This window comes from Rhodamnia argentea, chromosome 7 (assembly GCF_020921035.1).
Source record: "Rhodamnia argentea isolate NSW1041297 chromosome 7, ASM2092103v1, whole genome shotgun sequence".
NCBI lineage: Eukaryota > Viridiplantae > Streptophyta > Magnoliopsida > Myrtales > Myrtaceae > Rhodamnia > Rhodamnia argentea.
This window is the reverse complement of record NC_063156.1, coordinates 27,613,971-27,629,517: the sequence shown is the minus strand read 5'-3', so window position 1 is coordinate 27,629,517 and position 15,547 is coordinate 27,613,971. Positions and strand designations below refer to the sequence as shown.

The window sequence follows — 15,547 nt, the reverse complement described above, 5'->3', positions numbered from 1 at the left end:
AAAAAGGACATGATAAATATATTTTCGTCATTTTATATTTTTTTTGATTTTTTACCCTTTTTTACCATCATTTTCTCGGGTGGTTTATCTCATGCGATGACCGGCCATAAGCGAGACCACCTATGGGCAAGGCCACCCCGGCGCATCAAGGGCCAAGGTCGTTGCTTGCTAGAGGCAGTCGTGACCCTCACTCGAGCGAGGGTCGACCACACTTGAGCGAGGCGAGATCGGCCCTACCCGGATTTGAGCAAGGTTGCTAGATGCCGGCCACAATAAAGAAAAAAAAATAGAAATATGAAAAAAAAAAGAAAAAAAATAGTAAATGACTAAAGTGCTCTTAGTGGGACCATTTTTTGAAATTAATGTGGCACTTCAAACTCTTTTACGAAGTAATATCAATTTGAGGCTTTTATTTAAGAAAAATGAGTGTATTTCAAAACCTTATTTGAAAATTTTCCCGTTATTTTAGTAGGAGATGCAAGTATAGACCAAGATAAGAAAAAAAGAACATGTAAAAAGAAATTTTTTGACGCGATTGTGTGGCCACATGATGTACGACGAATAATCGGGTATCGAAAAATAATATCCATTTCTATCACGGGGATAATCATGTGACCAAGACTCTCGAAATTTATGGTGAATTTTCTTACATAGCTTGTGATTCTATTGATACCATCACGAGTACTCGATATCCATCTCCATAAAAAAAAATATTTATATCACGAGCAAATTCGATAGTTTAATTTTCTTATTGTTAGTGAAATTGCAAATGTTCATATTGGATGTCCGATTATCGTCGCCATGCGTGACGAAGAAATAACAACTATTCTTACAAATTTCGTAATCCCGATGCGGATGGTCCCGTTTTGACTGAGCAGAGAAAGAGATACCTCTCGATTCCTCAAATCGGAACGCCGCCTCCCGTCGCGTCCGCCGTCGCTCCCTCGTCCGCCGAACACCGCCGGCCGCCGGCGCTTCGACCATCGTCCTCCCGCCGGTTCGCCCCGATCCGTCTTTCGGCTCGTGTATCAGGTACTCTCTCCGTCTCTCACGCCGGCTCACTCACAGTGACCATGTGACTGGTTAGCTCGCGGATTTGCTCGCATTCGACGCGCTCGATGTCGTCGTTTCTCTTAGTCAATACATCTTCAATCTCAACAGTGTTGAATTTCTAGGGGATTGATGGAAGGATATTGAAAATACCTCCGTGATGGCTCTTGCCAGGAATTCTGGTACCGGAGAACTTGAACTGAACACGTTGGAGTTTGAACCGAGTTGAATTTGGCTGGATTTTAGGTTTTCATTACACTTTGCTTAATGATTAGACTTGTTTTCCTGAAAGATTGCTGAATGTTATGACATTGGGTGTAATTGATTGTTGCGGTGTGGGGATCAGAAAGCCGGCGCATATACCTTGTATTTTGGTGCCTGAGTCTGTCTTTAATAGAAGCTACGCTGCTAAAAGTCTGTTTAGAAAGGGTTGCTTGGAGTCTGGTTCTTTTAGTTGCCTCCCATCTCGAATGGCATTAGAAGGCAGAGCATTTGTATGAGCAAAACTTTCGATTTCGTTAGTCCTCCAAATGGATCCTTTTGAATTATCACAATGTCATCACATATTTATTCATACAATACCTATGGGATGGGGCTCACGGCGCATTAGGGAAGAAGTGAATGGAAACCATATGGTAAGAAGTTGAGCCCTTAAGATTGTTATGTTCAGCTTAATTGAAAAGAGGAAAACTTTTCATATATTCCTGCTGGAATATGCTGCTTCCCGTTCACTTGACAGCAACACTTCAGCAAACATACCTACCTTTTAGCTATCAAGCTAATTTCCCATTGGTAAAGCTAAAGCAGGCCATTACATACTAAATATTGGCTCGCAGAGGGTGCTTTTAGTGACCCTTGCCTAAATATTTGTTGTTTTTTTAAGTCCCAGCAACAGACTTGACTCGCAGTCTCGGAAGCTCCATGGGAGAAGGGGAGGCAACAGGAAGCATTGAAATTGCTGGTCAGAATCAGCATAAGGATGAAGGAGGAGAAGTTGGATTTGAAGCAAAGGATCAGAACCTTAATATTTTGGAATTCCTGGATTCATTGGACAGCTACCTGATCCTTATGGATTCTTTATCCTCGACACTTCGCCAGGTAAACTGTTCTCTCTCTCTCTCTCTCTCTCTCTCATCAACCACATGCATGTATGTATATATTGATACTCGTATCTTTTATATGCATATCCTAGACTTCCTAATTGATATATACAGTATTCTCAAAGTTCACATTTGTAATATTGACTTTTACATAGCTTTAGGCTTTTCATGCAAAGATGTGCCAAATATATCAAAGTTTGATTTTAAAGATTTCTGGATATGGAATTTCTGTCCATCTACAAGTATCTCTATCCATAATCTTCAATTTCCAACCCTTCGTGTTTGTGCATATCTAGGGGTGGTTCGAATTGGCTGGTGCTCGACATTCCATGGGTGCTTCACGAATCAATAGTGCTTTATTGGACCTGAAGAACCATTCTGCTGCTACACACTTGCATGCGAACCATCATGACTGTAAACTCTCCCTCTCTCTCTCTGTTGCTCTCTCTCTCTCTCTTTCTCGTGTTCATAATGTGTGGGTTTATACTTGCCTTTCTTCACTTATCTGCTGCAAAACAATGACAATTCAATTATGATTCCTACTGGCCTTTAAAAGAAATACTAGTGGGCTACTTGTTGTTTGGAGATAGTTTCAATAGCAAATCTAGGGAATTGTTAGATAATTGTTTAGATTTTGGGGCATTTATACGATGCACGTTTTTAACTAGCGATTTGTCAGTAACATGCATACTGTTTTCGTATACAACTGAAGTTTTTGAATGGATCTCTGTAGTTGAATCCAGTGCGAGAGAGCCTCTCTTTCGCTTGTGTAAGTGGGCCTCATCTGTCGATACCCGAGAATGTTGCTCTAGTGGAGATGAAATTGGCAAGGAAAAACTGCAGGAGAAATTTGATGGTACACAGTTACGACGACGTGGCACTGCTCCATCTTCTGGTAGTGTTATGTTTTTTGTATATGAATATGTCGAACTTAGCAATCAGAATGTGTCAGCATAGGAAGTTTTCACTGGTTAAACGTCAATGAGGCTACTGATGATGTTGTGCTGTTATTACCTTCCTACTATGTGAAGAATTGCAGGAGAAAGTATCGAAAGATGGGGTTTCTCAACCGGTAGTTAACAACATGGTAAGTTCTAGACTTTTTCATTTCGAAAAACTAATGGGCTGACTCAATGTGAGTTCACTGAGGTTATTCGCATATTTCTTCTGCCCTAGCGCTTGCATTGCAGCAGTCCACTCACTTCACTTGAGATGCAAGCAGATGCTTGTTAATTTCAGTAGACTTGGCTTCCCACGGTTCCTCTCTTATATATTTGTTAATGCATGTAGTCTTGTATAGACTCTTAGATTAGCTATCCTTTATGGCTATTTGTGGATGCAGGGAGAAATGTCAGGGCTTTCAGAACTTGGAAAGTCTACGATTGAGTAAATGATAATGGATATTGTTATTGCCTTCTAGGTTCACACGAAATCATTGCAAGAAAAAAGCTCTGATAGCTGTGGTTCTAGTTTGTATTACTTCTTGTCAGTGAATGGAAGGATCCATTGGAACCTAACATTAACCTACTACATATCTGTCTTGGAAGAAGTTATGAATTTGGTTCCACACTGTAGGTCCAGAAGGAGCGAGCCAAATCACTCTCTGTGTTTGGAACTCTAGTATCCCCGAAGCTTCGAGCTGCTCAATTTTCATTTGAAACAGGTGCTGAATCTCTCTTGCTGTTGACATTCCTGCTCATTCACCTTTCTTACGTATTTTAGTTCAGCATCGCTTAGCAAAAAGAACGGAAAATAGAGTACCGGTCCTGCATCATTAGATCACAGTTTCTTTTGTTTTTTCCCCCAGCTAGGACAAACTTCAGATAGCAACATTTTATACTGCAAATAAGTTTGTGTATGACTCCAATTTATAGACATCATGTTTCTGAAATCTATAGTTTGTTGCAGCATTGGAGACACTTGTACAGATAGCAAACATGCGTTCATCTATGCTATCCGCATTTGATGAAGTCAAGAAAGAGTTGGATGTAATGAAGCCATGACTTGTTGACCGCTTAGCCTCTTATGGTATATGAGTGAGATACTCCACGTGCATATACAGAGAACACCATCCTTGAGGAAGAGCACAGGACGATTGTTCCCATTTAAGCTTTACCTCGAATCAAGTTGGGATCATGTAATGGGGTTACCAACTTTTATTTGAGTTAGTTACCAATGTTTATTTGATTTTTGTAAGTTATCAACTTTCCTTATTTCTGACGAAAAAATTAAAAAAGGAAAAGGATAAGGACACTAAAAGTGCCAAAAGTTTCGTACAACGTTCACTCTGGTATCAAATGTTTTAGTCGGATCAGTTAAGTGCCAAATTGGAGAAAAAACGATTAATTAAGTGCCTTCGGTGACAAATTCCAACAAAAAATTGTACTTAGGTTTTTAAATTATTTTTTGGCTCACATGTAGCTTCTTTAAAAGAAATTGAAAGTCCAATGTGGAAAAATTGTCATCCTACCTGGGAAAGTGCACAAAAGGACATAGCTTTGGGGAAAACCCATCAATTATCCAAATTTGTCTATATCTTGAAGGTCAATAAGTTCATATTATTGTTGGCAACTTTCATTAGATATTTGTAAGAAAAAAGGTAAACAAAAATTTGTTAAAGATAAGAAAAGTATTTTTGGTCAGAAATAAGGAAAGTTGATAATTTAAAAAAAAATTCAATAAATATCGGTACTTAATTCAAACAAAAGTAGGGTGATGCTAAACTAATTTATAATTTATAATCTCTCTAATTAAATATATTTAGGATCATCCACTTTAAGCAAGAAATTACAAAAGGAGAAAATATTAGATGGGCTGTCTTGTCACGTAAGCGGCAGGACACTTTACTCATTGATCGCCGCATGTCCGAGGAGGGCCGACGTGTCGGATTTTGTCTCTTCATCTCTCTTCTCCTCCTCTCTCTCGCTCTCCCTCTTGTCTCCTACTCCTCCTATCCGCTTCTTCTTCATCGCCGCACGGCCAACTTTTCCTTCCACATTGAGAGTGGCTTTGCCACTAACTCCATCGACACCTTCAATACCACTTGGTTGTCTGATCGCTTCTTCATCGGCAGCTCATCCTCCGTTGTCACTCCACTCATTGATTTTTCGTCCACGTTGACGCCCTTGCCAAAGTCTGCAAGGGTTGTGCCCTCGCTAGATCCGGCTAGGGCAACCCTCGCCTGTGGCCGGTGAGGGCCGTGACACCTTCGTCGGCCCTCGCCTCGCCAAGTATCGGCCACAGGCCAAACGAAAAGAGAGTAAAAGAGAAAAAAAAAAAGATAAAGAAGCAGTGAAAAAGACAAAGAGGTTGACCAGTGGAGCCACTTGAACATGTGGCAAGCGCTAAATGGTATGTTCTTCCGCCTAGGATTAGATGGAAAGGCCGGCCTAGCTAATATTTTCTCACGAACTGTTTCTGTAGAAAAAGTGGTGCTGTATGCCCATACGCATACCAATTAACTCTAGGTGATCTCTCTCTCTCTCTCTCTCTCTCTCTCTCTACAGGAGAGAGTCAAGTCAACCTCAGGAAGAACAGCAACGGAACACTTTGTACGTTGTGGACAAACGCCCCCACGTAGAATGCCTTTTCAGCGGGCAAGCGTTGTTTCGTTTCAAAGCGACACGTTCAACAAGTTTGGCCTTCGTTGTTCCTCCGTTCATTTCTGGCAGACATTACAATAAGCCTTGGAAAGCAGAGAAGTCTTGCTGGTGGGGTTCATGTTTGGGATTGAACCGGTCCCCAATCGATAATTAATACTAATCAACAATAAATCCGAGGATGCAGAACGACAAAAAGAGAAAAAAGAAAGATTAGGAAATCCTGGCGGTCAAAAAGAGGCCTGATGAACTAAAACCGTGTCTTTAAGACTGCTTCTTAGGCTTTAAAAAAAAAAACTATGGTTGCATGCACTCCAAAGTCTTAATCCTTGAACAGATTGAGATGCTTTGGATTCAAGGAATAGCAATAACATACGCATCCGGACATCCTCGTGAGCCCTTGTCGTCCAGTGAAGTGGGGGCCATCGTGGATTCGGTTCGGTTCGTGTGAGCCCGACAGCTAAGAGTCGATAGTGGGACATATGTGATACCTCACATGGAATGATTCTAACTTGACGGGTCGGTAGACTTGACTCGAGACCGGGCTTACTAAATTCGGTTGAGCAACGATTTCTGGCCAATTCAATCTTGAATCATTTACTTGTGCCAATTGAATTTTAAATATTTTCACGTTTTGATAATTGAGTTCATCCGATCAATTTTTACTAGAAATAGCTGATGAGGGCACCGGCTTTCATACACGGCACGGCCGATCTTGACATAGATAATTTTTAATAATATTTTTTTAAAAAAAATTGTTGATGTGTTATTGTTTTTTCCTCTTCTTTTCTTTCTTTTTGGTTTTTTCCCTTCTTCCTTTAGCCAGCCCAGCCGGCTAGGGGCGAGGACCGATGAGGCCGACCTCGTGGGCCCTTGCCTTTGGCCATCACCGAGGCCCAATGCTTGGCTAGTGGAAGAAGGGAAGAAAAAAAAGAGAGAAAAATAAAACAAAATAGTTAAATAAATAAATCAAAAAGTTCAAATACGATTAAAAATTATCAACACCGATGCCGATGGCGCCACGTAGGAAGGCCGATGTCCATGTCGGCAATTTCCAACCGAAATTGGTTGGATGGCTTCAATTAACAAAAGGTGAAAATATGTACGATCCAATCGATACAATTAAAGGATGTATGGCTAAATTGATAAAAGTACAATAAATTTAAAACTTTTTAATAATTTTTCCCCGAACTCTAAATGAACCCCGGGCAGAGTTCTCCCCGTAATTTCAATCGATAGTACCTAATTCCGTCAACCAGCCTCACCCATCTTGATAATCACCAAGTGACCAGGTGGCCATGTAAGAAAAAGTGTGCTCTGATTGGGATTAAAAAATTGTTTCCCTCGAAGAAAAATCCGATCGGATAGCGTATATGACCGGAGGCAAATACGTCACATCGAATTGATAACGAGAACGATCTTTCTCACCAACCCCCAATGAGATAAGACACTCCTCCTCCATGCATGGGAACATAACATAGCCTCTTTCTATAAGCTTTTTCTTCCCATACGTGTTTGACCCATTCGCATTCTTGGTCCCTCGTAATACTTTTATGTTCCCCAACCTCTCTTTATTCAAAGTCAAACAAGATGTAATCTCTGAATATCCCCGGTCTAACATTTTTGAAGTCATGGAACCAAGACAACCCCCCCCCCGTCTCTGGCTCAATATATAGCCCGACAACCCGAAGATGCAGTCGCAGGTATCTTCTCAACCATCGTCTTTGTGCTCCCTAACGTTGTCCACCACCGAGAACAAGAGATCACAGAGAGAGAGAGAGAGAGAGAGATAGATGAGGTTCTCAAGGTCTGGTTCCATGGCTGTCATCCTGCTCCTCCTCGTGGGGTTAATCATGCTGCAGCAAAACGAGGCATGCCGGGTGCTCGGCGAAGAGGCTTGGGCCCGGCAAGGCCTCCTCCGCCTGCAGGCTCTGCAGAAGGGCCCCGTCCGTCCCCCCGGAAACGGGTGCTCCTACACCGGCGGGGGCGGGGCGCCCTGCACGACCACTCGGAATTTCGCCGCCAGCCACGCCGTCGGGGTGGCTCCTCCGAATGCGTACCCGAATGGCTTGCCTAGGTTCGGCGTGGCGACTGATGTCAAACAAGTAGTTCGGTCGTGAAGTCATTATCCATCGGTATGCCGCCCGTTGGATGCTGTACAGATTCGGAGGAGTTCATTGGTAGCTGGTAGAGAAATTAATGTATCTCGATTGCATTTGTTTTTTCTTTTCACCCGGCAAATTGGGAGTCATGACTGCCAAATAATTGCAATGTAAACACGTTCGAACACAGACAATAGGAAGGGAAATTCTTTTCAAGAAGTACTCTTCTGTGGCCACAGAGCTAGCTAACATCGTGCCGTAGATGTAACTTTGCCGTTTTCTCTCTCGAATATTATGTCGGAGGAAAGTTGTAAAGTCGGCCGATGAACTGGTCGAATCGGGTCGGGGTGACGGCTGGTTCCGAATTCGGATGGTCCGAGACATCTTCTCCTACACTCTATTCCGACACGATCAAAATGCTCCATACTTACTTCTGTCCCGTGAATCATGGGTCATTTGTAGTCATTTTAATACTTGAGTTGTAATAGTTATTTCCAGTGAAACATTTTAATGCTCCAATTGTCTTCCATCGAAAGTAGAGTTGGCCATAATAATGGTGTTGGATATTTAGTTGGTTGATTATAGTGGCGAGTGGATACAACAAGGGAGCTGTTAGCCTGACAATCCGACAAGATTGTCGGTTTTTTCTAACCACACAATCTCTCAATCACTGAGTACTTTATGCAAAATACCCGTTAATGTTGTGTGGATCTACTGTTGAGATTGTGTCGTTTCTGAAAGTATTGTCCGGAAGGCATTTCTCATACGACATATGCCAATACCAACCGAAGACAAGCGGAAGAAAAATGGATTATTATCAGAAATTTATCCAAGAGTCTTGTTTCTTCTACAAGTCGCCATTCCTGTTGCATCACCGCCATCGCCGTCGCCGCCGCCCAATGCCTGCTGCCATTCCCCCCCCCCCCCCCCTCTCTCTCTCCCCCTAAAGATAGAGGAAGCTCATGACCGTCACAAGTGACAATGTTGGTCAGAGTGGAATGTTGGAATCCGAGGTCATGACCTCATTTACGAGGTGGCTGCTAAACAAACACCCAATTGTTCTTAAGATACTCGTACTTTGACATGAAATACACGCACGAAGATGATTCCCAATAAAAATAACCCCGTCTCCGGTTCATTTGCCAATTTTACAATGGTATACTCGTTCTTTTGGAGCGAGATAATTAGAAAAGCCTACAAAGCACACGCCATTATACCCATCTAAACTGTGTCCATTTTCAGCTTATCTTTTATCATTTCATCGGAAGTTATCTAGGCTTATCTAAATCCGAGCGGCATCTCCAAAAGCCGAAAAGGACAAATTTTTATTATCCCATCCCGGGTTTCATCCGAGCGACCAAACACACCCTTTGAGGATTAAAGAAGAAAAAGGGCGAACTCAACAAATTGTGTAATTTACTTAGACGCCCCATGATTGCAAAGCCTTTAAGACCAAGCTACATGGTCCGGTCAAGGCTTGGAGTTTTCGTTTAGGAATCAGTAAGTAGCGCAATGGAGCTCCCACGGAAGACGGGCGTTCAGCACTAAATGCACGAAAGGGAAACACTTCCTTCTTTTCCAAACTTTACGACTAGAAAATTTCTCCAAAGCCCATTCCTCACGTCCTACGAATCCCGGTCTCATGCAGACCGCAGTAGTTAAAAATCAAGACCCACCTAACTTATAATACAGGACTACGCGATTTCTGTACAAGTAGAGGACGTCCTCGCAAGACATTTCGCACATATCTCGGATAACGCCCTCTCGTTAAAACTGCACGCAAATCTTCACCCGACGAGAGAGGGAAACAGAAAGAGAGAAGACCAAGAAGCTGCTGAGTTCATCGGCAGCGTTTGCTTTGGTTTCGCTTCTGTTGCTGGGAATGTGGTTGTGACCAAAACGAAGGAGGAAGGATGCTCATTAAAAGGCAAGGGAGGAGACGAAGGAGCGGGGCGGGCTGCTTAGGCTCTGTTTGGTAGTGATTTTGTTCAAAAAAAAATAATTCTAATCAAAATCACTTTTTTTTATTCTGTTCTCTGGATGATTTTTTGAGAATCAAAACGCGTTTAATAACTGTTTAAAATTTTTGTTCCTGGAACAGAAACTCGTTTGGTAGCTGCACAAAATTTTTGTTCCCAATTTGTCATTTAAATTAAATAATTATATAATCACATTTGATGGCAAAGAATAGGGAAAATAATCAAATAGTGATTATGGAGCAAAAAAAAAAAAAAAAAAGCAACAAAATTTGAAAATAATCAAATAGTGATTATGGAGCAAAAAAAAAAAAAAAGCAACAAAATTTCCGTTCCCAATTCGTTTGTCGATTTGTTATGAGTATGCAATCCTTTATATTGTTTGAAAAGTAATTCATATTATATTTACATAATTTGTTTAAATCATTTGTTTATTATTATTTCTTATGACTTTTAGATTGATTACCAAAAAAAAAAAAAAAAACCGAAAGAAAAGCTCCTCATTGTGCAACCACCTATAGTTTTGCACTCTTGTAATTACACATCGTACAAGCTTACAAGACCTACAACTCAACTACATTGATTTTTTTTTCACCCGACTTGACAAATTTTTTGTGCAACTCGAAAAATGGAGAAAACATGGAGATTTAGTTTGCGACTCGGAGGGTTGGGTCCAGTCTTTAATAAAAAAAAAGATAAAAGTTGAAAAAACATAATAGGAAATAAAAAATACAAACTTAATTAGAATAAAAAATAAAATAGCTAAAATTTAAAAAAAAAAAAACATGCGCATTAGAGGTCCCTTAATATAAAAAATAAATTAGATTTAAAAATTTTCTAAAAAATAAATTTTTAAATATAAATATAAATTTAAATTGAATTTAAAAATATGCTTAAAATTTTACAAAAAAAAAAATTTTTTTATAAAAAAAAAAGGGGAGGGGAGAATCTGGTGACGAGAATTTTTTTTTCAAAATTTTAGCTTTTTTCAATCTTTATTTTTTTAATTTTTTTTAAATTATTAAATTAAAAATCTAAATATTTTTTATTTCCCCCATTTCTTAAATTTTTAATTTTTTTATTAAATTTACCTTAAACAAAATTTTTAATTTAAGAAAATTAGTTTTTACCAATTTTTAAAATTGAATTTTAATTTATTTTAATTTATGTAAAGTTGAAAATCCACGTGGACCTTTTTTTTTTTTTTTTTATAAATAATACCATTTTATATTAAAAATTTAATTATAAGTATGAGGGATAAGTCATAAGTATATCGTGCAAAAAAGTGATCCTCAAAAGTGTTCCAAAACACCATAATCATATATTTTTTGCTTTTGAAAAGTGGTCCAAAAGTGTTCTCGGGACCAGAATCAAAATTATTTTTTTTCATTATCAAACATGTTTCTAATCCTTTTTTGTTTCTAGGAATAGAAACAGAGGATCAGAATCACTGCTAAACAGAGCCTTATCAGCTGACCGGTCTTCTAGCTCTTCAGATCCTGCAAAAGGGTCCGGTCCCCGGTGCCGGGAATCCTTGCCACTAGACAAACACCACAATCGGATGCTAGCCACCCAAATGGCAGAACGGAAGAGATGGAGGAGCGTAGTAGGAGTCATTCTTATGGAAGAGGGATTTTGATTTTGTGTTTAGCTGGTTCCATGTGTTTCTAAGATTTTAAGTACGTTATACATTTAATCATAGCAATGATACGACGCGGAAGAACAAATCACAATGTATGCAAAAATCATGCTCTCGGAAGAATAAATTTAAGCTGTTCATATTAGTATAATTAAGAGTATTTCAAAATAACTTGTTTCTCATACTTTCTCTTTTCCCACTCACTTTATCAGTGAGCTAAACCCTCATAGAAACTCACGACTTTGTGGGTTCTAAGCGTATATTATGGGTGTTTCATGCAAAACACGCGGTAATGATGTGTGGATATATGGTTGAGATTATACCGTCCTTAACGATCCTGTCGGGGAACCATTTCCCTATTATAAATCTCACCTATTAGGCTCCGGTGAGCAAGAACTCGTATTCTAAGAAAAAATCAAATCGACGAGGTCACACGTTCACATACATGTTTGGTATAGGCAAACGATATGGATTTGATTTTGCACACCAATGATTTGAAAACAATATCGATTTTTTAATCTAATTCACTTGAGTACATTCTCGTATTTAATCGATTCATAAAGTTAGCCGAATATGGGGAAAAATACCAAAAAAGTCTTAAACCTATTACATTGATACCAATTCAGTCATAAACCTTTCAATTTGACCAATTTGGGAAAAGTGTCAAAAAAGTTATAAACCTATTGCATTAGTGCCAATTCAGTCCTAAACTATTTTTTTGGTGTCAATTCAGTCCTAAACCTTTTGTATTTATGTCAATTAAGTCCTAAACCTTTTATTAGTGTCAATTGAGTTCTAAACCTTTTACAATAGTGCCAATTTAGTCCTAAAAATTTTGCATTTATGCCAATTGAGTCAATTCGGCTAATTTTGATTGGAAATCACCGGCATGGACGTCAATTATCCTACGTGGCATGGTTGGGACTAATGTGGATATTTTTCTAATATTTTTTTTGATATTTTAAATAATTTTTAAAAATAATTTTGAAAAAAACCAAAAAAATGTTTAAAAAATTAGTTAAAATATTAAAATAATATTAAAAAATATCCAAGTTCACATCCAAAAAATAAATAAAAAAAAAAATAAAAAAGTTTAAATGAAAAGTTTAAAAAATTAGTAAAATATTAAAATAACATTAAAAATATTTTTTTTTTTTTTTTTTTTTTTTTTTTTTATTCCCCTATTTTACTGTGGCGAGGCCAGGCCACGATGGCCCAACCTCGCCCACGCTTCTGGGTTCATGCCAGAACTCCGTTCTTGGGCGATTATGTTGTTGCGCGGAGTCTGCACCGCAAGCACTCCGTTCTTGGGCGAGTCTGCAGTACTCATCCCAACGGATTGCACTACTGAAAAATCGAAAAGGGAACAAAGAAATGGCCAGATCTTGTTGTTCGATCCCACGAAAAATCCATACAAAAGCTCTTGACATTGGGGCTAATTGATCGTCCACCGAGGTCGAAAGAAAAGAAACCATGGAGAACTGGCCGGTCAAAGGAAAACACACCTCCATCATGGCCTGAACCCAAAAGTGGCAGCCTCGCCTTCGCCGGCCATTGCCTAAAAGAAATCTACAGAAAAAAAAAAAAAAAAAACAAAGCACCGCATTTTTTAGCTAGAGGTAGCACTTTTTAACAAAACACAGCAACAACAACATGATTGAAAGAGAAGAAACAGCTGAGATAAGTCTAAACTTGACCGGACTCGGGTTAACTCGAAATTGATACTAACTCACAAGTTATCATCAAATTTTTTATGAAAGAGTATTTTGTAACCAAATGAATATAGTTTTGTAACGATATGGAATGACACGAACTATGCAGATGTACCGACATGGAGGCGATTGCTGGCTACACTCATATTCAAGAACATGCGCATATACCGGTAATGAAAATAGGTAAAGTAACCTAAGTAGAGCAACATGCCTTGCACGGGCTTCCTAACTAATCTTTGCTACAAGGCTACAGATGGCAACTTTCACGGGCTTTTTTCCAAATTATGCAAAAAAATAAAAATATTTACAAAATTAGGTATAAAAAAAAGGTATTTACTGTTTTGGGGCTCGCTCGGCACTTTATCTGCTAAGCTCCTTTCTTGCTCGGCACTCACGGTGCCGAGCGAGAAAGGAATCTCGCCCCGCACCCCTCCGCTCGACATTTTGAGTGTCGAGCCGGGGGACTTTAATGCCCACCACCCCACCTGCTCGGCATTCTGAATGCCGAGCAGGTGGGGGCCCCTAACCTAAACACTACAAAGGTGCTGCAGGCCCCCACCCTAAACACTACCCCAAACACACAATTGTATTTTTGGGAGACAATTTGCCAAAATGGCAAAACCGTCATTTTTAAAAAGTCGTCGACCAAAATACCCCGAATTGTCCATGGCCGGCTGATTGTGGCAATTTCTTAATTTTTGAGATTTTTTTACAATTTTTTGGGAGACAATTTGCCGGAAGGGTAAATTCATCATTTTTTAAAAGTCATCGACCAAATACTCCGAATCGTGCATGACCAGTTGATTGTGGCTATTTACTAATTTTTGAGATTTCTTACAATTTTTTTAGGAAACAATTTGCCGGAAGGACAAAATCGTCATTTTTTAAAAGTCGTCGGCCAAAATACCATGAATCATCCATGGCCAGTTGATTGTGGCCATTTACTAATTTTTAGTTTTTTTTACAATTTTTTTGGGAGATAATTTGCCAAAAGAACAAAACCGTCATTTTCTAAAAGTCGTCGACCAAAATACCTTGAATCATCCAGGGCCGGTTGATTGTGGTCATTTACTAATTTTTAGATTTTTTTACAATTTTTTTGGGAGACAATTTTCCCGAAGGACAAAACCGTCATTTTCTAAAAGTCGTTGACTAAAAAACCCTGAATCGTTCATGGTTAGTTAATTGTGACCATTTACAATTTTCGAGATTTTTTACAATTTTTTTAGAAACAATTTGCTAGAAGGACAAAATCGTCATTTTTTAAAAGTCATGGCTAGTTAATTGTGGCCATTTACTAATTTTTGAGATTTTTTATAATTTTTTTGGGAACAATTTGCTAAAAGGACAAAACCGTCATTTTTTAAAAGTCGTTGGCCAAAATACCTTGAATCGTCCATGGCTAGTTGATTGTGGCCATTTACTAATTTTTGAGATTTTTTACAATTTTTTTGGGAGACAATTTGCCAAAAGGACAAAACCGTCATTTTCTAAAAGTTGTCGGCCAAAATACCCCGAATCGTCTATGGTCAGTTGATTGTGGCTATTTACTAATATTTGAGATTTCTTACAATTTTTTTGGAAGACAATTTGTCAGAAGAACAAAACCGTCATTTTCTAAAAGTCGTAGGCCAAAATACCCCGAATCGTCCATGGTCAGTTGATTGTGACTATTTCCTAATTTTTGAGATTTTTTACAATTTTTTTGGGAGACAATTTGCTAGAAGGATAAAATGGCCGGGGCGGGGTTGGGGGCAAGTTTGGGGCGAGCGGGGGAGTAATCCACTCGCTCGGCGGCCAAGCTACCGAGCGGGTGCCGCCCGGCACCAAGACTGTCGTGCAGACCCCAAATTGATAAATATGTTTTTTTTTAAGCCTAATTTGGTAAATATATATTTTTTACGTAATTTGAAAAAAACCCCAACTTTCACTTATAAAAATGAATGAACGAAAAAGATTTTCATCGTATACGAATATGTTTAGACACAAATTATTGTTGCTAATAAAAACATCTATTATTAACTAATTATTTTAAGAGAAATATTTTTCAAATCATTAATTTTCCGTGAAACAAATGCACTCTTACAATAACTTTCTTTTATGTTCCATCTAATTAATGTCAAAATTTGCATGGACTTTTGAGGAAATGACAGACATATGTATAGTATGATTTTCATCTCAAACATTGTTAATAGAACACGAGAAAGAAGGAAAAAAGAAGGGAGGGGAGGGGCTAGGGAGGCACATTGATAATATTAATGGATGGTGGTGTCGATGGAGTGGATCGAAGGACGCAACCACCATCAATGCTAGAGGTGCCCTTATTATTTCAAATAAGGGTGCGAAGTGGCTAAATTGTTTCAATTAAG

At 39.0% G+C, this 15,547-nt stretch overlaps 1 protein-coding gene across 5 annotated transcripts; it reads left to right on the top strand.

Moving 5' to 3' along the window:
- Window positions 1-841: 841 nt before the first annotated feature.
- On the top strand, window positions 842-4,342 carry LOC115752063 (coiled-coil domain-containing protein 115). 5 transcript variants are annotated; one of them, XM_048282356.1, is made up of 8 exons: window positions 842-1,032; window positions 1,225-1,296; window positions 1,934-2,148; window positions 2,447-2,564; window positions 2,884-3,045; window positions 3,182-3,237; window positions 3,726-3,813; window positions 4,059-4,342. In XM_048282356.1, exons 3-8 carry the CDS (start codon window positions 1,972-1,974, stop codon window positions 4,151-4,153), a joined length of 696 nt encoding a protein of 231 aa, XP_048138313.1. In that variant the 5' UTR covers window positions 842-1,032; window positions 1,225-1,296; window positions 1,934-1,971; the 3' UTR covers window positions 4,154-4,342. The 5 variants fall into 5 exon arrangements, with proteins under 5 accessions (XP_048138313.1, XP_030545968.1, XP_048138312.1 ...); XM_030690108.2 differs by lacking the exon at window positions 1,225-1,296 and having other exon boundaries at window positions 1,946-2,148; XM_048282355.1 differs by lacking the exon at window positions 1,225-1,296 and having other exon boundaries at window positions 1,940-2,148.
- Window positions 4,343-15,547: the final 11,205 nt, after the last annotated feature.

Coding starts and splice junctions, on each gene's coding strand:
- LOC115752063 (XM_030690108.2), top strand. CDS start 1,972: ATGGGAGAAGGGGAGGCAACAGGAAGCATTGAAATTGCTGGTCAGAAT. Junction 3,046..3,181: donor TGGCACTGCTCCATCTTCTG/GTAGTGTTATGT, acceptor TACTATGTGAAG/AATTGCAGGAGAAAGTATCG. Junction 3,814..4,058: donor TCAATTTTCATTTGAAACAG/GTGCTGAATCTC, acceptor AGTTTGTTGCAG/CATTGGAGACACTTGTACAG.